The sequence below is a fragment of the Eschrichtius robustus genome, chromosome 11 (assembly GCF_028021215.1).
Source record: "Eschrichtius robustus isolate mEscRob2 chromosome 11, mEscRob2.pri, whole genome shotgun sequence".
Lineage (NCBI taxonomy): Eukaryota > Metazoa > Chordata > Mammalia > Artiodactyla > Eschrichtiidae > Eschrichtius > Eschrichtius robustus.
The window spans coordinates 90,819,028-90,841,288 of record NC_090834.1 but is presented as its reverse complement, the minus strand read 5'-3'; the positions used below and the strand labels follow the sequence as shown (position 1 = coordinate 90,841,288).

Here is a 22,261-nt window from a genome sequence, read left to right as displayed (position 1 = left end):
ATGCTTGCCCTTCTCCCTCTCCTCGCTCTGCACTCAGCTCAGAATCAACTGCTCCTCGTTGCGTATAAAATACAATCCTAGATTGTTAACTTTTTTCCTCTTCCAGTTTTATTGAGATATGATTAACATACAGCACTGTATATGTTTAAGTTGTACGGCACGATGATCTGATTCACATACATCATGAAATGATTATCACAATAAGTTTCGTGAACATCCATTATCTCATATAGATACAAAATTAAATAACTAGAAAATAATTTTTTTCCTTGTGATGAAAACTGTTAGGATTGACTCTCTTAACAGCTTTTATATATAACGTATAGCAGCATTAATGATATGTATCATGTTGTACATTACATCCCTGGTACTTATTAACCAGACTCTTAACTTTTCATGACCTGCCCCAGCCTACCCTTCCGAGCGTACATTTTTCTGTAATGATTGGCAGTGAGGGTAAGAAGTCCACCCGGGTTCAAATTTCAGCTCTACCACTCACTAGCCACATGACATTAGGAAAATTCTTTAACTTCTTTCAGCCTCAATTTCTTTTTCTGTAAAATGAAAATAAGAATAGTGCCTCTGTCTTAAGATTTTGTGAAAATTAAGATAATGCACCCGATACAAATGAACCTATTTACAAAACAGAAATAGAGTCACAGATGTAGAAAACAAACTTATGGTTACCAAGGGGGGCGGGGGGAGGGATAAATTGGGAGATTGGGATTGACATGCACACACTACTGTATATAAAATAGATAACTAATAAGGACCTACTGTATAGCACAGGGAACTCTATTCAATACTCTGTAACGACCTATATGGGAATAGAATCTAAAAAAGAAAAAAATAAATAAAAATATAAAATAAAAATAAAAAAGTTTTAAAAAGGGTGCAAATGAACGTATCTACAAAACAGAACTAGAGTTACAGATGTAGAAAACAAACTTGTTACCAGGGGGTAAGGGTGGGGAGGGATAAATTGCAAGATTGGGATTGACATACACACACTACTATATATAAGATACATAACTATAATAATAAGGACCTACTGTATAGCACAGGGAACTCTACTCAATACTCTGTAATGGCCTATATGGGAAAAGAATCTAAAAAAACCAGTGTTTATATGTATATGTATAACTGACTCACTTTCACTCACCTGAAACTAACACAACATTGTAAATCAACTATACTCCAACAAAAATTAAGAAAAAAAAAAGTTAATGCACCTGAATAACTGAGAATCACATGTGGCCCACAGCAGGTGCTCAATAAATGCTTGTAATAATAAGTATCATTGGGGATACACAGTATAGTGGTTAAGAGTTCAGACCCTGGATTTATACTGCCTAGGTTGATGTAACAACTCTGTCACTTACTGTGTGACCTTAGGCAAGTTATTTAACCTTTCTATGTCTCATTTCCTTATCTACAAAAAGGGAGTCATAATGTTATCAGCCTAAAATATCACACGTATAAAGCATATACAAATGTGCCATATACACAGTAAGTACTCAGTCATTGTCAGCCAAGTGGCTTCTTATGCTCTGCACAGTCTGCATACGTCCCTGCCACTGCTGAGCCCTTAGCCTAAAAGACTCCATGGAACCGTACTGCCAACTTTTAAATGGCACCCATCTTCCTAGGTCCATCTCCTTCAACAACTCCCACTGATGAGCCCAGAGGGAAATAATCTCTCCCATCAGTGGTTCCCACAGCACTCTCCACTGTCAACCCATATTGTATTTATTTGGGTATGACTCTTTCTGTCTCCCTTGCTTAAGGATCACCTCAACATTGCCAGGGTCCTGCATCTGACCCATCTCTATATCCCCTGCAGCATCTTGCAGGGTGTCTGCACAGAAACTGCAGAAAGAGAGTGAGAGTCTGAAAGAAGGTAGGAGCTGGGGTGAATGAACAATGTGCAGCCTAAATGTGCCCTCTGGGTGTACATCTGAAACCAAAGGAGAGGGCCAAGACATCCCCATGTTGAGAATATATCCTGACCGTCTGTCTTCTTCTTTAACCCTCTGTTTGATTAGTTGCTTGATCCACTCATTCCACAGATATTTAGTATTGCCTATAAATGAAGCACTCTACTAGGCACTGGGGATAAAAGAAAACCCAGTCTGTTCTTAAAGAGCTTACACTCTAGTGGGGAGACAGGCAGGTCAATGTGCACTGAAGATAAAGCATGAGAAGTGTAATTTATTCCACATGCATTTATCCCGTGCTAAGGCTGAGCCAGACCATACACTTGGCACTGGGAGTACAGCTGTGAACCATGCAACAATACCATCTCACGGCCATCACGGTGTAGCAGAGAAGGCAGAAAATAAACAAAAAGTGGTGGTAAGTGCAGAGGAGAAGAGTGAATCAGGGGAAGGAGACAGAGTGGGAGACTGGAGAGGAGAGGAGTTATCTTTACAGGGTGTTCAGGGCAGGTCTCTGATGAGCTGACATTTGTTTGGAGGAGGCCCAAGATGGTGTGCCAACACACAGAATGACCAGCCTAGGCTCGGCAGACCAGGAACAACTCCCTAAGGAAGCAGGTCATACAGGAACCTTTAAGGGGACCTTGCTGATGGAGCTTAGAAGCATAGGGTGTAAGCACCCTCCCGCTCCTCTGCTCACCCAGCCCCTCCGACATGAGGCACAGCTCCCTGAGGCTTCCACTCATGGATCTGCTGAGGGGTGAAGAAGACGTGTGGAATCTAATCTGGGGTGACATGAATAAAGCTACAGAAATATACAAGCACCAAGGGGCTCCGTGATTACAAAATATAGACACACTGGCTGAGCAATTCAGCTCTTTAGGGGGACAGGCAAGAATTCATCAGCAGTGGGAGAAACACAGTCCAGTACACAGCGGGTTTTCTGAGCACAACTATGTTGAAAACAGCAGCAGAAGATCCCACTTGAAAGAATTTTCCACCGTGGTCACTCAGACTGCTCTGCCGTATCTCAGTTCCTGGAAGGAGTCCTTGTCCTCCCTGACGGAGGACATGGAGAGAGCTGTGCTGCCAGCCCGTCCAGGGCTTCACCTCCAGCCAAGGATGTCTGAGCCCAAGGCAGGAGGAAGAGGCCAAACACAGTAAAAAGGAGAAAGGAAGGAAGTGAAAGGGCAAAATCTCAGCACCGTGGTCCTCTAGAAGGAAACACAGGTCCTTGCTTATCCTTCCTCCTGCAAAATGAATGCAAACAGTGGAAAACACATCCACAGAAATAAAGTTCTTTAAAAATATGACTCTCCAATTATTTGCTGAAGTCAAGACATCATCCAACAAAACTGCTCCTTTATCTTTTATTTCTTTTTACCATTTTATTATGGAAAATTCCAGTTACATACAAAAATAGAGACTGGCATAGGGAACCCCTGTGTTTCGATCACCTGGCTTTAATAATTACCATTACAATCCAAAAATGGGCAGAAGACTTAAATAGATATTTCTCCAAAGAAGACATACAGATGGCCAAGAGGCACATGAAAAGATGCTGAACATCGCTAACTGTTAGAGAAATGCAAATCAAAACTACAAGGAGGTACCACCTCACACCAGTCAGAATGGCCATCATTAAAAAGTCTACAAACAACAAATGCTGGAGAAGGTGTGGAGAAAAGGGAACGCTCCTACACTGTTGGTGGGAATGTAAGTTGGTACAGTCACTGTGCAAGACAGTGTGGAGGTTCCTCAGAAAACTAAGAATACAATTACCATATGATCCAGCAACCCCACTCCTGGGCATGTATCCAGACAAAACTATAATTCAAAAAGATACATGCACCTATGTTCATAGCAGCACTATTCACAATAGCCAAGGCATAGAAACAACCTAAATGTCCATCGACAGATAAATGGATAAAGAAGATGTGGTACATGTATACAATGGAATACTACTCAGCCATAAAAAGAATGAAATAATGTCATTTGCAGCAACACAGATGCAACTAGAGATTATCATACTAAGTGAAGTGAGTCAGAAAGAGAAAGACAAATACCATATGATATCACTTATATGTGGAATCTAAAAATATGACACAAATGAACCTATCTATGAAACAGAAACAGAACTACGGACATAGAGACCAGACTTGTGGTTGCCAAGGGGGAGGGGGTTGGGGGAGGGATGGAGTGGGAGGTCGGGGTTAGCAGATGTAAGCTTTTATATATGGAATGGATAAACAACAAGGTCCAACTGTATAGCACAGGGAACTATATTCAATATCCTATGATAAACCATAATGGAAAAGAATATTTTAAAAAAAAGAATGTATATATATGTATAATGAATCACTTTGCTGTTCAGCAGTAACTAACACAACAATGTAAATCAACTATACTTCAATTAAAAAAAGAAAAAAATTTATTTTCCAGTGTCTAAGCAATAAACCCATAATTAAAATGAAAAAAAATTACCAATACGCTGACAAATCTGTTTCAGTCCTACCTCACCCACTATCCACCCCCCCACCCCTACCCCACCCCAGAGGAAAGGCTTGAAGCACATCCTAGATACCATGTAGTTTCACTTTCATATACTCCGGTATATGTTTCTCAAAGATAAGGACTTTTTAAAAATAATAAACAGAACGCCATCCTTAAACTTAAAAAATTAATAATAATGCCTTAATATCATTAGATATACAACCACAATTCAAGATTTCCCAACTATCTCAATTTTTTTAACAGTTGGTTTGTTTGAATCAGGGTTGAAACAAGGTCCACATGTTACATTTGGTTGGCTTGTCTCTCAGTCTCTTTGAATCTGTAGGCTCCCCCTTCTAATTTCTTTTCTTAGAATTTATTTGTGGCTGAAACTGAGTGGTGGAGAATATTCCACATTCCGGATCCGGCAGTTTATCTACCCACGGGGTCACTAACATGTTCCTCTGTCCCTGAATTTCCTGTAAACTAGTGGTTAGTGTTAAGAACTGCATGTTCGTGTTTCCCCCAAATTCATATGTGGAAACCCTAACCCCTAATGGATGGAATTAGGAGGTGGGGTCTTTGGGAGGTGCTTAGGGTTAGATGAGGTCATGAGGGTGATGTTCTCATGATGGGATAAGTGCCCTTATAAGATGAGGAGGAGGATTTCTCTGTGTGCACACACCAAGGAAGGCCATGTAAGGTTATGACCAGAGAGAGGGTCCACACCACCAACCCGACCATGCTGGTACTCTGATCCTGGACTTCCAGATCTGTGAGAAGTAAGTTTCTGTTGCGTATGCCACCCAGTGTATGGTATTTTATTATAGCAGCCTGAATTGACTAAGACAGACTAAGAGGCTCAATCGGATTCAGGTTGGATGTTTGGGGGCAGAAATACCATCGAGTGGTGATGTGTGTTCCTTTTGGGTTGTATCAGAAGGCAGACAACCAGAAGGTAGACAACCAGAAGGTATCTGGTTGTCTCTTTTCTTGTGACGCTCAGACTGACTTGTGGGAGGATCCAATTCCAGGTCAGATGCAGCAATCACACCACACCCTGGCTCTCCCACTGAGTGCAGCTAAAGAAAACCTAGACAGAATACATGTAACAGCTATTTTTAGATTCTGAAAAGTAAATTGGAGCAGACCAACTGTGGAAGAAGACCAAAATTTGAACTAGCACTGAAATGGTGCTAAGTTTACCATCTTTTTCCCCTCTCAGACTCCCAGGAAACTGGCAAATATCAGAGAGATCACGGAGAGGGAGGAACTTGGGAAATCAACTTCATAAAGTTGTTTTTGAACTCCGAGGCTGATTCCCAAGATGCACATGCATGGATCTGGTCCTAATCAGCACACCAAAGATGGTAAGAACTAAACGCATAGACCACTGCCCAGGTCCCAGACTGGCCACTGGGAGGTGCAGACACAGAACAGGTCCAAGCGGCACTGCAAAAGTAGTCTAAAAACAACTGCGACTCCAGCCCACTGAGGGCTTTATTGCCCTTCCAGAGAGCTGTTAGGAACTTGTGGCCTGACCCAACAGGGTCATTTGTCCACTAAAACAAAAATATAAGCCTTCTCTGTGGGATTTAAACAAAACCCAAAGTGTCATACATAGTAATCAAAATAATCAAAATATAATCCAAAATTACTTGTCATATGAAAAAACAGGAAAATCTCAACTCTCATGGGAAAGGATAATCAACAGACACCAACAGCAAGATAAGGCAGATGTTGGAATTTTGTGACAAAGACTTTAAAGCAGCGATTATACAAATACTAACAAGCAATCACAAACACTCTCAAAACAAATGGAAAATAGAAAGTCTCAGCAAAGGAACACAAGATGTAAAGAAGAACCAAAATGAAATTTCAGAACTGAAAAATATAGTAACCAAAGTAAAAAAGAGCCACATTGTATGGGCTCGAAAGTAGATTGGAGATGACAGAGGAAAAAGTAAACCTGACAAAAGAGTAATAGAAATTATCCAATCTGGATAATAAAAAGAAAAAAGACTGATTAAAAAATGAACGGAGTTTCAGGGACCTAAAATTGTTATCAGAATCCCACAAGAGAAAGAGAAAGAGGATTGATTGTAAATCAACTATATTTCAATTTTAAAAAAGAGAGAGAGAATAGTTGAAAATGTACTAAGTACGGCAAAAGACAAAACCCTACAGATTCAAAGAGAACCCTAAACAGGATAAACAAAGAAATCCACGTACCCAGACACATTGTCATCTAAGTGGTAAAAACTAAAAACAAAACAAAACAAATCTTCAAAGCAGCCAGAGAAAAGTGGTGTATTCTCTAAGGGAAAACAGTTTAAAATAACTGCAAATTTCTCACTGGAAACAAGAGAAGCCAGGGGAAGTGGCACAACATTTTGAAAGTGCTTTAAAGAAAAGAACTGCCACCCCAGAATTCTATATGCAGTAAAAATATCCTTTAGGAAAGCAGGTGAAAGAAAGACATTCTCAGATGGAGGAAAATTAAGAGAATTTGTTGCCAGCAGACCTGCTTTAAAAGAATTGCTAAAGGAAGTTCTTCAGACAGAAGGAAAATGATACCAGAAAAAAACCCGGAACATCAGGAATGAAGGAAGAGCAACCAAAATGGTAAATATCTGGGTAAACATAATAGACGATTCCTCTCCTCTGGAATTCTTTTAAACATACTTGAAAAGTTAAAGCAAACATTAAAACATTGTCTTTTGGGATTTTTAAAGCATGAAGATGGACTATTTAAGACAACTATAATACAAAGAGATCCACAGAGTGATAAGGTGTCTACAATCCACTTGAAGTGATGCAATACCGATTCAAAGTCGTCTGTGAGAAGATTGACTGCCCGTTTCAGGACTTTTCTGCCTGATCCACACATTATAAAGCTTCCTTTCAATTTTTCATCTAATGGTTTTAGCAGCCATTTGACGGTCCATTTCTTCATTAGGGGTTATAAAATAGACATACTCTAACTCTCTCATTCTTCTATTAGCTGGCATTCTTCAATAGAAAAGAACTTTCCTAAGTCAGCTGTTTAATTACTCAGAAGCGTAATTCATATATGAAAGGGAGGATAAATGCTTGATTCTTTCCTTTTACTTACCAGTTTTCAGAACAGTGAGTTAGAACCACTCTTTTCAAATGGCAGATATGCCAGAGGAAAATGCTGGCTTAATCCTCATTGGCTTAATTTAGAATGAATATAATTTACTCATTTAGACAATTAAAGATCAATATCCAAACATTTAATCATACAGGGTTTTTAATTATGGCAAAGAGTACACAGGATGGCACAATCATTTAGAATGTACATACTGTAATGCATCACACTTGCTTTTATTGCCATTGAATTACTCTCTAGTACCTATGTATGATGATATATATAAAATTCCCCCCTTCCGTGATAAGATCCCCATGGACAGTACTTAGTACCACACTAAGCACTTTTCAGATATTATCTCATCTAACCCTCACAACAAACCTGGAAAGCAGGCTGTCAGTACCTCCATTCTAGAGAAAACCACTGTGCAAGGAGATTATGTAAGAAGCTCAACTGGTGCTTCCCTAGGGCAGAACACAAATCTGAGGCCAGACCCCGGCTCCAGAGTCATTTTGCTCAGTCAGGCCCCTACCCTGTTAGTGATATGCACCCTCCTCGCTAAGCTGGGGTTCAGCCACTCTACTTACTAACCATTCAGCAATCTAGCAGCTCTGCCATATCTCTGCCATTTGAGACCCAGAAGATGAAATAAGGCAACAGGAGAATGCACACAGGAGAGTTATAAACTCTCTGTGTCCCTCTTGGGACAGTACAGCAATGACTGTTCCCTGGAAAGACATAAAAGAACACAGGAGATAGTCACTCTCCTCCTCAAGGACTTAAAATAGAACCAACAGGGTAAGGGAAAATCAGTTTATCAAAACAATCCCTGAAGTCATTAAAACTTATGTTTCGAAAAAAATTAATAACATGAGAAAATGGTCACAATAAAGAGGACATCTCAATTAAGCATATTAGAGAAGATAGATGATAGGTAGATAGATAGATAGACAGATAGATACATAGATAGATAGATAGGGTAGGGGGGATGACTATCACAAAATAACCCACATATTAACAGCATTGCCTTCTAGGCATTTTTGCTTTCCTCTTTATACTTTTCTATATTTCACAAGTTCTTTACACTAATCAGAAGAGAAAAGGGTTATTAAAATATGTAAGTGCAGAAGGTAAATGTGTAAATTTGTCAAGAGCCAACTACAGTTAGAAAGGCTCCAGCAGCCTAAACATTGAAGGGGAAAAGAAAAAGAATAAACTGAGCAGTGACCAGAGGGACCAGAAGCAGGTACAAAGCAAATTGCTGGGGAAGCTGGAACCGTGTGAAAGGTGGGAAAGGGACACCTGAAGGTCACTGAAGCTGCTGAGTGTGGATGTGGACACAGAGATGCTGACAAAGAAGGGACCAGTATATCCAGGCCAAGGAGTAGTGAGGTGAGCTTCAACACCAAGACTGCTAAGAGGCAGGTGGGGTAGAGAGAACAAGAGGAGGTGCGTGTGTGTCTGTCTGTCTGTGTATTGATACCATGGAATATTATATACCAGGTAAATGGAATCAGGCGGTCACAAGTCAAGGAACACTTTAGCTTTCTATACTGTTTGGATTTTTTTCCAGGAGCATATTCTTTTTTTTTTTTTTTTTAACATCTTTATTGGAGTATAATTGCTTTACAATGGTGTGTTAGTTTCTGCTGTATAACAAGGTGAATCAGCTATACGTATACATATATCCCCATATCCCCTCCTTCTTGCGTCTCCCTCCCAACCTCCCTATCCCACCCTTCTAGGTGGTCACAAAGCACAGAGCTGATCTCCCTGTGCTATGTGGCTGCTTCCCACTAGCTATCTATTTTATATTTGGTAGTGTATATATGTCCATGCCACTCTCTCACTTCGTCCCAGCTTCCCCCCCACCCCATGTCCTCAAGTCCATTCTCTATATCTGCGTCTTTATTCCTGTCCTGCCCCTAAGTTCTTCAGAACCTTTTTTTTTTTTTTTAGATTCCATATATATGTGTTAGCATATGGTATTTGTTTTTTACCTTTCTGACTTACTTCACTCTGTATGACAGACTCTAGGTCCATCCACCTCACTACAAATAACTCAATTTCATTTCTTTTTATGGCTGAGTAATATTCCATTGTGTATACGTGCCACTTCTTCTTTATACATTCATCTGTCGATGGACACTTAGGTTGCTTCCATATCCTGCCTATTGTAAATAGTGCTGCAATGAACATTACGGTACATGACTTTTTGAATTATGGTTTTCTCAGGGTATATGCCCAGTAGTGGAATTGCTGGGTCGTATGGTAGTTCTATTTTTAGTTTTTAAGGAACCTCCATACTGTTCTCCATAGTGGCTGTATCAATTTACATTCCCACCAACAGTGCAAGAGGGTTCCCTTTTCTCCACACCCTCTCCAGCATTTATTGTTTGTAGGTTTTTTGATGATGGCCATTCTGACTGGAGTGAGGTGATACCGCACTGTGGTTTTGATTTGCATTTCTCTAATGATTAGTGATGTTGAGCATCTTTTCATGTGTTTGTTTGCAATCTGTATACCTTCTTTGGAGAAATGTCTATTTAGGTCTTCTGCCCGTTTTTGGATTGGGTTATTTGTTTTTTTCATATTGAGCTGCATGAGCTGCTTGTATATTTTGGAGATTAATCCTTTGTCAGTTGCTTCGTTTGCAAAGATTTTCTCCCATTCTGACGGTTGTCTTTTCGTCTTGTTTATGGTTTCCATTGCTGTGCAAAAGCTTTTAAGTTTCGTTAGGTCCCATTTGTTTATTTTTGTTTTTATTTCCATTTCTCTGGGAAGTGGGTCAAAAAGGATCTTGCTGTGATTTATGTCATAGAGTGTTCTGCCTATGCTTTCCTCTAAGAGTTTTATAGTGTCTGACCTTACATTTAATCCATTTTGAGTTTATTTTTTGTGTATGGTGTTAGGGAGTGTTCTAATTTCATTCTTTTACATATAGCTGTCCCGTTTTCCCAGTACCACTTTTTGAAGAAGCTGTCTTTTCTCCAATGGTATATTCTTGCCTCCTTTATCAAAGATAAGGTGACCATATGTGCGTGGGTTTATCTCTGGGCTTTCTATCCTGTTCCATTGATCTGTATTTCTGTTTTTGTGCCTGTACCATACTGTCTTGATTACTATAGCTTTATAGTATAGTCTGAAGTCAGGGAGTGTGATTCCTCCAGCTCCGTTTTTCTTCCTCAAAATTGCTTTTGGCTATTCAGGGTCTTTTGTGTTTCCATACAAATTGCGAAATTTTTTGTTCTAGTTCTGTGAAAAATGACATTGGTAGTTTGATAGGGATTGCACTGAATCTGTAGATTGCTTTGGGTAGTAGAGTCATTTTCACAATGTTGATTCTTCGAATTCAAGAACGTGGTATGTCTCTCCATCAGTTTGTATCATCTTTAATTTCTTTCATCAGTGTCCTGTAGTTGTCTGCATACAGGTCTTTTGTCTCCTTAGGTAGGTTTATTTCTGGTATTTTATTCTTTTTGTTGCAATGGTAAATGGGAGTCTTTCCTTAATTTCTCTTTCAGATTTTTCATCATTAGTGTATAGGAATGCAAGAGATTTCTGTGCATTAATTTTGTATCCTGCTACTTTACCAAATTCATTGATTAGCTCTAGTAGTTTTCTGGTAGCATCTTTAGGATTCTCTATGTATAGTATCATGCCATCTTCAAACAGTGACAGTTTTACTTCTTCTTTTCCGATTTGGATTCCTTTTATTTCTTTTTCTTCTCTGATTGCTGTGGCTAAAACTTCCAAAACTATGTTGAATAACAGTGGTGAGAGTGGGCAACCTTGTCTTGTTCCTGATCTTAGTGGAAACGGTTTCAGTTTTTCACCATTGAGAACAATGTTGGCTGTGGGTTTGTCATATATGGCCTTTATTATGTTGAGGTAAGTTCCCTCTATGCCTACTTTCTGTAGGGTTTTTATCATAAATGGATGTTGAATTTTGTCGAAAGCTCTTCCTGCATCTATTAAGATTACCATATGGTTTTCATCATTCAATTTCTTAATATGGTGTATCACATTGATTGATTTGCATATATTGAAGAATCCTTGCATTCCTGGGATAAACCCCACTTGATCACGGTGTATGGTCCTTTTCATGTGCTCTTGGATTCTGTTCGCTAGTATTTTGTTGAGAATTTTTGCATCTATGTTCATCAGTGACATTGGCCCGTAGTTTTCTTTTTTTGCGACATCTTTGTCTGGTTTTGGTATCAGGGTGATGGTGGCCTCATAGAATGAGTTTGGGAGTGTTCCTCCCTCTGCTATATTTTGGAAGAGTTTGAGAAGGATAGGTGTTAGCTCTTCTCTAAATGTTTGATAGAATTCACCTGTGAAGCCCTCTGGTCCTGGGCTTTTGTTTGTTGGAAGATTTTTAATCACAGTCTCAATTTCAGTGCTTGTGATTGGTCTGTTTATATTTTCTATTTCTTCCTGGTTCAGTTTCAGAAGGTTGTGCTTTTCTAAGAATTTGTCCCTTTCTTCCAGGTTGTCCATTCTATTGGCATACAGTTGCTTGTAGTAATCTCCCATGATCCTTTGTATTTCTGCAGTGTCAGTTGTTACTTCTCCTTTTTCTTTTCTAATTCTGTTGATTTGAGTCTTCTCCCTCTTTTGCTTGATGAGTCTGACTAATGGTTTATCAATTTTGTTTATCTTCTCAAAGAACCAGCTTTTAGTTTTATTGATCTTTGCTATTGTTTCCTTCATTTCTTTTCCATTTATTTCTGATCTGTTCTTTATGATTTCTTTCCTTCTGCTAACTTTGGGGTTTTTTTTGTTTTTCTTTCTCTAATTGCTTTAGGTGTAAGATTAGGTTGTTTATTTGAGATGTTTCTTGTTTCTTGAGGTAGGATTGTATTGATATAAACTTACCTCTTAGAACTGGTTTTGCTGCATCCCATAGGTTTTGGGTCATCGTGTTTTCACTGTCATTTGTTTCTAGGTATTTTTTGATTTCCTCTTTGATTTCTTCAGTGATCTCTTGGTTATTTAGTAGTGTATTGTTTAGCCTCCATGTGTTTGCATTTTTTACAGTTTTTCTCCTGTAACTGATATCTAGTCTTATAGCGTTGTGGTCGGAAAAGATACTTGATATGATTTCAATTTTCTTAAATTTTTCAAGGCTTGATTTGTGACCCAAGATATGATCTATCCTGGAGAATGTTCCACGAGCACTTGAGAAGAAAGTGTATTCTATTGTTTTTGGATGGAATGTCCTATAAATATCAATGAAGTCCATCTTGTTTAATGTGTCATTTAAAGCTTGTGTTTCCTTATTTATTTTCATTTTGGATGATCTGTCCATTGGTGAAACTGGGGTGTTAAAGTCCCCTACTATGATTGTGTTACTGTCGATTTCCCCTTTTATGGTTGTTAGAATTTGCCTTATGTATTGAGGTGCTCCTATGTTGGGTGCATAAATGTTTACAGTTGTTACATCTTCTTCTTGGATTGATCCCTTGATCATTATGTAGTGTCCTTCTTTGTCTCTTGTAATCGTCTTTATTTTAAAGTCTATTTTGTCTAATATGAGAATAGCTACTCCAGCTTTCTTTTGATTGCCATTTGCATGGAATATCTTATTCCATCCCCTCACTTTCAGCCTGTATGTGTCCCTTGGTCTGAAGTTGGTCTCTTGTAGACAGCATATATACAGGTCTTGTTTTTGTATCCATTCAGCCAGTCTACGTCTTTTGGTTGGAGCATTTAATCCATTTACATATAAGGCAATTATTGATATTTATGTTTCTATTACCATTTTCTTAATTGCTTTGGGTTTGTTATTGTAGGCCTTTTCCTTCTCTTGTGTTTCCTGCCTAGAGAAGTTCCTTTAGCATTTGTTGTAAAGCTGGTTTGGTGGTGCTGAATTCTCTTAGATTTGCTTGTCTGTAAAGGTTTTACATAGACTCTGAATGAGATCCTTGCTGGGTTATCTTCGTTGTAGGTTTTCCCCTTTCATCACTTTCAATATGTCCTGCCACTCCCTTCTGGCTTGCAGAGTTTCTACTGAAAGATCAGCTGTTAACCTTATGGGGATTCCCATGTATGTTATTTGTTGCTTTTCCCTTGCTGCTTTTAATATGTTTTCTTTGTATTTAATTTTTGATAGTTTGAGTAATATGTGTCTTGGTGTGTTTCTCCTTGGATTTATCCTGTATGGGACTCTGTGCTTCCAGGAGTTGATTGACTATTTCCTTTCCTATATTAGGGAAATTTTCGACTATAATCTCTTCAAATATTTTCTCAGTCCTTTCTTTTTCTCTTCTTCTTCTGGGACCCCTATAATTCGAATGTTGGTGCATTTAATGTTGCCCCAGAGGTCTCTGAGACTGTCCTCAATTCTTTTCATTCTTTTTTCTTTATTCTCCTCTGCGGTAGTTATTTCCACTATTTTATCTTCCAGGTCACTTATCTGTTCTTCTGCCTCAGTTATTCTGCTATTGATTCCTTCTAGAGAACTTTTAATTTCATTTATTGTGTTGCTCATCATTGTTTGTTTGCGCTTTAGTTCTTCTATGTCCTTGTTAAACGTTTCTTGTATTTTCTCCATTCTGTTTCCAAGATTTTGGATCATCTTTACTATCATTACTCTGAATCCTTTTTCAGGTAGACTGCCTATTTCCTCTTCATTTGTTTGGTCTGGTGTTTGTTTATGTTTTTACCTTGCTCCTTCATCTGCTGCATATTTCTCTGTCTTCTCATTTTGCTTAACCTACTGTGTTTGGGGTCTCCTTTTCACAGGTTGCAGGTTCGTAGTTCCTGTTGTTTTTGGTGTCTGTCCCCAGTTGGTTCAGTGGGTTGTGTAGGCTTCCGGGTGGAGGGGACTGGTGCCTGTGTTCTGGTGGATGAGGCTGGATCTTCTCTTTCTGGTGGGCTGGACCGCGTCCAGTGGTATGTTTTCGGGTGTCTGTGAACTTATGATTTTAGGCAGCCTCTCTGCTAATGGGTGGGGTTGTGTTCCTGTCTTGCTAATTGTTTCGCATGGGTTGTCCAGCACTGGAGCTTGCTGGTCGTTGAGTGGAGCTGGGTCTTAGCGTTGAGATGGAGATCTCTGGGAGAGCTCTCGCCAACTGATACTACGTGAGGCTAGGAAGTCTCTGGTGGTCCAGTGTCCTGAACTCAGCTCTCCCACCTCAGAGGCTCAGGCCTGACACCTGGCCGGAGCACCAAGACCCTGTCAGCCACATGGCTTACATGTAAATGGGTTAAATTCTCCAATCCAAAGGCACAGAGTGGCCGGCCTTCTGCACTCCACTCAGTCCTCCAGCCAGGTGTTGTCCTCTGTGCCTGGTTGATATGGAGAGCCTGTTTTGGATCCAGGTCCAGCTGCATTCCTTAGCGTCTAGAAGAAGCAGCCGACGCCCCCATCCTCCCTTATCCCCACTGCAACTCATCATGATCCTGGAGCTCCCGAGGCTCCGCCCCTCATGCTACTCGCAGTGCTCGAGCATATTCTTTTTTAAACATTGATGTATAGTTGATTTACAATGTTGTGTTAGTTTCATAGGTACAGCAAAGTGATTCACAGTTATACACACACATATATTTTCTTTTTCATATTCTTTTCCATTATGGTTTATTACAAGATATTGAATATATAGTTCCCTGTGCTACCCACTAGGACCTTGTTGTTTATTTTTTTTACATATAGTAGTTTGTATCTGTTTATCCCATACTCCTAATTTACTCCTCCCTCCACCCCTTTTTCCCTTTGGTAACCATAAATTAGTTTTCTATGTCTGTGAGTCCATTTCTGTTTTGTAAATAAGTTCACTTGTGTCATATTTTAGATTCCACAAATAAGTGATATCATATGATATTTGTCTTTCTCTGTCTGACTTACTTCACTTAGTGTGATAATCTCCAGGTCCATCCATGTTGCTGCAAATGGCCTTATTGCATTCTTTTTAATGGCTGAGTAATATTCCATTGTTTTTATGTACCACATCTTCTTTATTCATTCATCTGTCAATGGGCACTTAGGTTGCTTCCATGTCTTGGCTATTGTAAATAGTGCTGCTATGAACATTGGGGTGCATGTATCTTTTCGAATTAGAGGTTTCTCCGGATATATACCCAGGAGTGGGATTGTTGGATCATATGGCAACTTCCAAGAGCATATTCTTATAGTATGTATATAATTAATAAATAAACATCTTTTTTTAAAGAATTCAAAATGAGAAGGAAAGCAAGCACCTAAACATGGGGTGCTGAGTGGCAGGGTCAATCAGATGAGCGCCTGAATGAACCTAGAACTGGATCTGCAACTGATAAGCTATGTGACTCTGGATGAGTCCACTGACCTCTCGTACTTCAAGTCCTTATGTATTGACGGGGATAACACACTTACATTTGCAGAGCCATCATCAGAACTGAAAACAAAGTATGCCCCAGGCCCAGTGTACTTAACAGAGGTCCTGATAAATGGTAGCTGAGCATCTACACAATCACACAAGAAATAAGCAGTAACAAATAGATTCCAGGTAACGAGAGAAAAGGCCCAAGCCTGTGGGTGTGAGAAGCACACAGATGAGAGCGGCCAGGATGGAAGGTCCACCGGTGGGAATGAACAGGGGAGCATGGTACACAGGCCCCAGCACTTACTGCAGTTCTCTTCGTCGCTGCCGTCGGGACAATCCTCAAACCCGTTACACCGGAAGCGGCCAATGATGCAGTGGATGCCGCTGGCACAGGGGAAGAAGGTCGGGCCACATTTCGATTTAGCCTTGGCTGCAGGAGGACAAACGAGACAAACAACGAGACGTCAGAAGGATAAGTTTTCTGACCACCACACACCCATCCCGCTAACTCAGAGTGTGCAACTGGGGCCTTTTACATCTACCTTGAAGTCCCCAAAGTTTCTTACCACCAGCACCCACCTCCAATACCCAGCCAGACTAGAAGCCCACCTGTGTCATCCTCCAGGAAGGGAGTGGCTCATCCACTGCCACCAAGGTCCCAAATAGGACCTCGGTGCCCAGCCTCCACACCAGCAGGGCTCAAGAGGCCTGAGGCTGCCATCCTTAGAAAGGCTTGCTTGCAAAGTTGGCCCTCGCTTGGCTGGCATCTGGGAAACTGGATGTCAGGAAGGTTCGCATCATTCTCTCCTGAGGACGGCTCACTGTGCCTAAACTATTCGTGCAAACAGTGCATTTATGCTGAACACCTGCCTTTCTTCTGGGAGTTTGGGATTTGGGCACATGTTGGGCAGAGGGTGCCTGCATGACCAGCTCTCAGTAAAAACCCTGGGCACTGAGCCTCTAACGAGCTTCCCTGGGAGAAAGCATTTCACACGTTATGTCACACTTGTTGCTGGGGGAATGAAGTGCCTCCTGTGTGCCTGCACTGGGCAAGGATTCTGGAAGCCTGGGCTTGTTTCCCTCTGACTTCACTCCTTCACCTTTTCCCTTTGTTGGTTTTGCTTTGTAGCCTTTCACTGTAATCAATCACAGCTGTGGGTATGACTGTATGCTGAGTTCTATGATTCCTTCTAGTAAATCACTGAAACTGAGGGTGGTCTTGGGAACCCCTGACAAAGACGGGTGTGGTTCTTATTCTCATTTCACAGAAATGCTCTGAAGAGGTAAAGTGACTTGCCCAGGGTTACACGGCTAGAAAACATGGTGCTGGGGTGAGGCCCCCAGTACTCAGAGTCCAGAAGCCACACCCTCATCCAACTCAACTGTACTGCCTCTCTGCCAGAGGCTGTCACTTCTCACAACAGAAGCCAGACTCCTGCTCAAAGAAACCCTTCTTCCACTCCTGCTACACAAACAGTTTTAACAGAAACTGCTCTAACTCAAGCTTGATTGAGTGTCCTGCTAACCAAATAGCCCTGTGGGGTAACGTACTTTCCTGTTAATGGTGCTGGCTGCTCTGGCTTGTGATTATAAGGTGTGATGGGATCTACTGCTGCATCCCAGGTAGCAGGCCCCACCTAGCATCCCTTTTGTCTCCTGTCTTAGAGGCAGGACCCATGGTCCTCAAGAAGGAAGGGCTATTTCTTTGGAATGAACAGGCAGTAAATTACCTTCATATTCTCGCCATCAGTATAACATGCCAACTTTGGCAATAGCTGATACACTATCAACAGGGATTTTAAGCCTGGGATGTGGCTAGATTTTAAAAACCCACATGGCTTTGTTTTAACCTGAAAATACTCTAATGGTGCTGGTGTGCTCTTCACAAAGCACAAACTTGGGAGAGAGTGTCCTGTGTTCAAATTGTGGCTCTAATCTTTATGACCTTGGGCAAGTTTCTAAGTACAACTGAGCCTCAGTTTCCTCATTGGTAAACTGGAGGTAATATCTATCTCATATGGCCCGGGGAAGGATTCAGTGTGATCATCTATATAAAATGCTTGGCACAGAGCATGGCATACAGTAGATGCTCAATTAATGGTAAAACTTATGCTATTTATCATCATCATCATCACATCACTAGGCTTATAGAACTTTAAGATTGATCCTTGGGCTGCTAAATTTCTTTTTCTGATTACCCAAGTTTAAAAAGCTCATTATGGAAGATCTCTATGAACTGATAGGAAGTGATCTCCAGGACATACTGTTAAGTGAAAAAAGCAAAGTGCAAGAGTATCTACAGTACTTTACCCCTCCATATAGCAAAAGAAGGGGATCTAAGAAAACACACGTGTACTGGCTCATCTATGCAAAAGAAATATAGAAAGGATAAACCAGAAACCAAAGAGACTGGTTACCTACAGGGGGTGGGTGAGAAAAGGCTGGAAAGAATAGGGAAATGGGAATGGAACAAGGTAGCAGGGATGAGAAGGGTGCACACTTCTCTGAGTCTATTTGTATAGCTCTGACTCTTAGAACCATGATAATATTTCACATACCCAAAATGTAAACAATTAAAATCAAACACATGTGGGTGTGCATGTGTGTGTTGGGGGCAGGGCTCAGAATGAAATATAAACAGCAACAAATGAACATAACTATATTACAGATGAATAACAGCACCACACTGAAGGAGGTGGGGAAGAAAAGAAGTAGCCTACGTAACTCTGGTAAACATTATTTTGCCTGGATTCTATAAGGCTAAAGAAAAAAAGAACTGTTCACAAGTACTCTAGTTATATTTGTTTCTCACAGGGGTATGAATCAGCAATTCTGAAACTGCCTTTTGTGTAGTACTAGGGTTGAACAAATAGGTTAAGTATATTACAGATAATAAGAGCAAGGTTTCTCACTATCAGAGGAAGAAATTACAAATAAAGAGAGTGAGAAGACTAAAATGAACCCCGAGGCTTTGGACTGGAATTGAAGGCATCAATATGAACTCAAGGTTTGTAAAGACAGATAGATGGATAGATGGATGGATGGATAGATAGATCGATAGATAGACAGATAGAAATATAGATCTGTGTGTGTGCATGGGTTAGTGTACGTACATATATTTCCTAGCTCATCTGCTAAGAAAGACTAGAAGCAGTACACCCCAATAGCAATAAGCATAGCCAGCACCTAGATCTTGGTTTCTAAATTCTATGATCCAATAAAGAGAACCAGGGCTCCCTGGAGAAGTGGTTCATTCCTGGGGGAAAATACAAGATGAACCTGGAGTGTCTTGTGTTGCCAGAAAGGGAAGAAGTGCTTAAAATACGATGGAGGCATGTCCAAAGGACACAGGAGTCAACCTGCACGAGCTCCCAATGGCCAAAGCTAGAACAGTTTGAGCAACAAAACGAACAACAATAGTATTGGATTGTAACCCAGAGATCTGTTGGACCCATAATTGTTGAATAAATACATAAATGAGGGAGAAGAAGTCCAATTCATAAACACAGAAGAGATGTGGGAAATAGAAAGTCCCCAGTAAGCAGACGCCATGGTAATAACTGTCACAGGTAAGATCCAGTGATGGATGCTCAAATTAGAGGATCGGGCATCCTTGCTCCCGTCACCCTTTCAGGGATCAGGGCAGAAAAGCTACCTATAGGCTTTGACATCTAACCTGAGAGCGTTTCCCTGTAAACTCAACACGTCACTCCTCCATTCAAAACGTCTCTGCCCTCCCAACACTTTAGAAAAGCCCACAGCCGCCATCACAGCATCGTGCCACTCCGGGGTACCCCCTCTAATTTCATGCTTACCTACTCTCCGTGCTCTGGCTAACACTGGCCTCCCAGCTCCTCCTCAAGCCCATCAGGCACAGTCCTGCCTCAGGACCTTGGCAGCCTGTGGTTCCCTCTGCTTGGCCTGTCTTTCTCCCAGAGGTCAGCATGGCTCACTCCGCTACTTTATTGAGGTCTCCTTAAGCAGTGCACTGTCTACAGTAGAAACCCCGCTCCCTACCCTCAGGCGCTCTAGTCCTTACTCTGTTTCTTTCTTTTCCTTCATAGGATAGATGTCATTGGCTTTGTGCTGAGCTTGGATGCACACACACTCACTTGAATACTTTCATTCACCATTCTTGAAGGAGCTGCAACTGTACAGTGCCTACCATGGTACCTAATCAATACTGCCGAATATACAAATGAGCCCATAAAAGGAGAGAGTGGGGCTGGGTAATCACAGCTAGCACTTACTGAATGCTTAGTATGGGCTGAACATTGTGCTCTATTTTACAGATAACATCTCATTTCCTCCTCACAAAAACCCATTTTACAGAAAAGATAACAGGTCCAGAAGTGAAGGCGCCTGACACAGCTGATAAACAGAGTCAAGGCTCAAACTTTACTTCTTGACTCACCTACTCTACTGCCTCCTTAGACACTTCTAAGGCCCAGCCCAGCTCCAAGGACTGGACTTTATGAGACAAAGAAAGAGAAAAGAGAATGAGAGTAATTATAAATGCATTAGCTACCATTCACTTGACCAGCTCTTTGGCCTTGGCCCTGCAGCGTCTTCAGGAATCACTAACGAGACTCCCTGCCTTGCCAGCAATGCTCAGCTGCCGTCTCTGTCAGGGAGCCTGTCCTGTTATGATTTACATCTGCACCAGCAGACACCTGCTCAGGCAACGGTGAGGCAGATCACAGACGGCCTGCTGAGCGCCTGGCAGAGGCTCAGAGAGAAGCCCACCGCTGGCAGCAGCTCCCTGCCTGCACGAGCCCCCGTGGGCCCCGGGGGGTTCCCGGACAAAGTCCGGATTGTCCCCAGCCCTCCCCGATTTCCACGAAGGGGAGATTTCAGCATGAAACTCAGCAGCCCCCGGCAGAAGTAGAAGACCAACTCTGAGTCTAAAACTGCCCTGACAAAGGCAGGCAGGGCGACTCCATCCCACTGAGCCCTTGAATCCACCACTTTTCAAGGACCTGCTCCGTGAACTTTTCAAAGCAGCAGCTTTCACCAGCAGCAAGACAGGGCTCAGGGCTCTCCTGGGGGTTGGTTTATTTCCTGACCTGAGCCCTCCTCTTCCTTTTAGAGCCTGAATGCCACAGTTCTGGATTTCACGGATCAGTAAAATAAAACATTTTTTAAAACTAGATGGGAGTGGAGGAAGGACTAACACAATTGTCGACTTTTTTTTTTTTTTTTTTTAACCAGCAAGGACATACATCTGCAATAACCTCTACTCACTATTGTCCTAAACAAAAACGCAGGAAGGCCAAAGCCCTCAGAGCAGCATTTGGGGCTCACGTCAGAACGAGAGGGGAACCGAGAGATGTTCCCGTGTCACCAGGTTGTGATGCCCTCATAACAAAGACCCCATCTTCCTACGCATAACATCTGGGGCCCAGCAGGTAGTCCACACGGCTTCACTCTATAACTGAGTCTCATGACTCACAGATGAAAAAACTGAGGCCCGAGGAGGTAATTTGGGACTTGCCCAAAGTCACTTAGTTAATTTAGGATCAGACTGGTCTGCAATCCAGTCCTCATGCCCCTGCATCTACCCTCTTTCAACTACACCTGTGATTTAGGTGGGGTGCTATAGGGTCACATCCCGCCAAACCCCTCATCAGGGACCAGATTCAAGAGAGACCCCAAGGAAAAGGCTCAGACCCCCCCGTCTGCATGGCCAGAACTTCCCAAGCCTTGGACAGAAATGCTCTTCACCAGGCAGCATGCCTGTACCTCCCAATCTGCTCAGGCAGGGCGCAGGGCTGCCCACTGGGCCTGGAGGATGACAGATACCACAGCGCAGGTCTGCCGTCGACAGCTGCTGGTCCAGACTCTCCCATAGTGATGACACAAAAGAGCTGGACAGAGTCTGAACGCCGGAGCCTCCCTGCTCAGCCAGGACAGCCAGAAACTCAGCTCATCAGACCTGCGGCATCTCTCAGGCTGCAGCAGCAGCTCCAGCCACAGCCGCAGGGATTCAGGGTCTCTCTTCCAGACCTCTGGGATGGCCCAAAGGAGCCACAGTCACGACCTCCACCTTCTGGTCGCCTCCGATTCCTGCTCCAGGATCCTGCCGGTGTGTGCCTGAGACAGCCCACAGAACCAGAAGCAGGAGCCTCCAGCTATTCTGCCAAATTAGCATCCTTGCTTTGTAAACTCAACACATAGCTCACCGTGAAAAATTCAAACGATGAGAAACGGACACAGGCAATGCAAAAATTACCCCACGTTGCCGCCACCCAGGGAAATCCACTGGGGCCATTTTGGTCAACATGCTCCAGAAGCACGGTCCCTCAAACTATAGCATGCAAACGGACAGCCCTAGGACCACGTTAAAATGCAGTAGGTCTAGAATGGAGCCTGGGATTCTGCATTCCTAACACACTCCCAGGCAACGTCGA

General features: G+C 41.8%; 1 protein-coding gene across 1 annotated transcript in view; it reads right to left on the bottom strand.

The window, feature by feature from the left end:
• LDLRAD3 (low density lipoprotein receptor class A domain containing 3) overlaps window positions 1-22,261 on the bottom strand; it is a 261,163-nt gene that overhangs the window by 125,476 nt on the left and 113,426 nt on the right. The window contains exon 3 of the mRNA XM_068555039.1: window positions 16,156-16,281. Coding sequence (XP_068411140.1) covers window positions 16,156-16,281 — 126 coding nt within the window. The remainder of the gene's footprint in view (window positions 1-16,155; window positions 16,282-22,261) is intronic.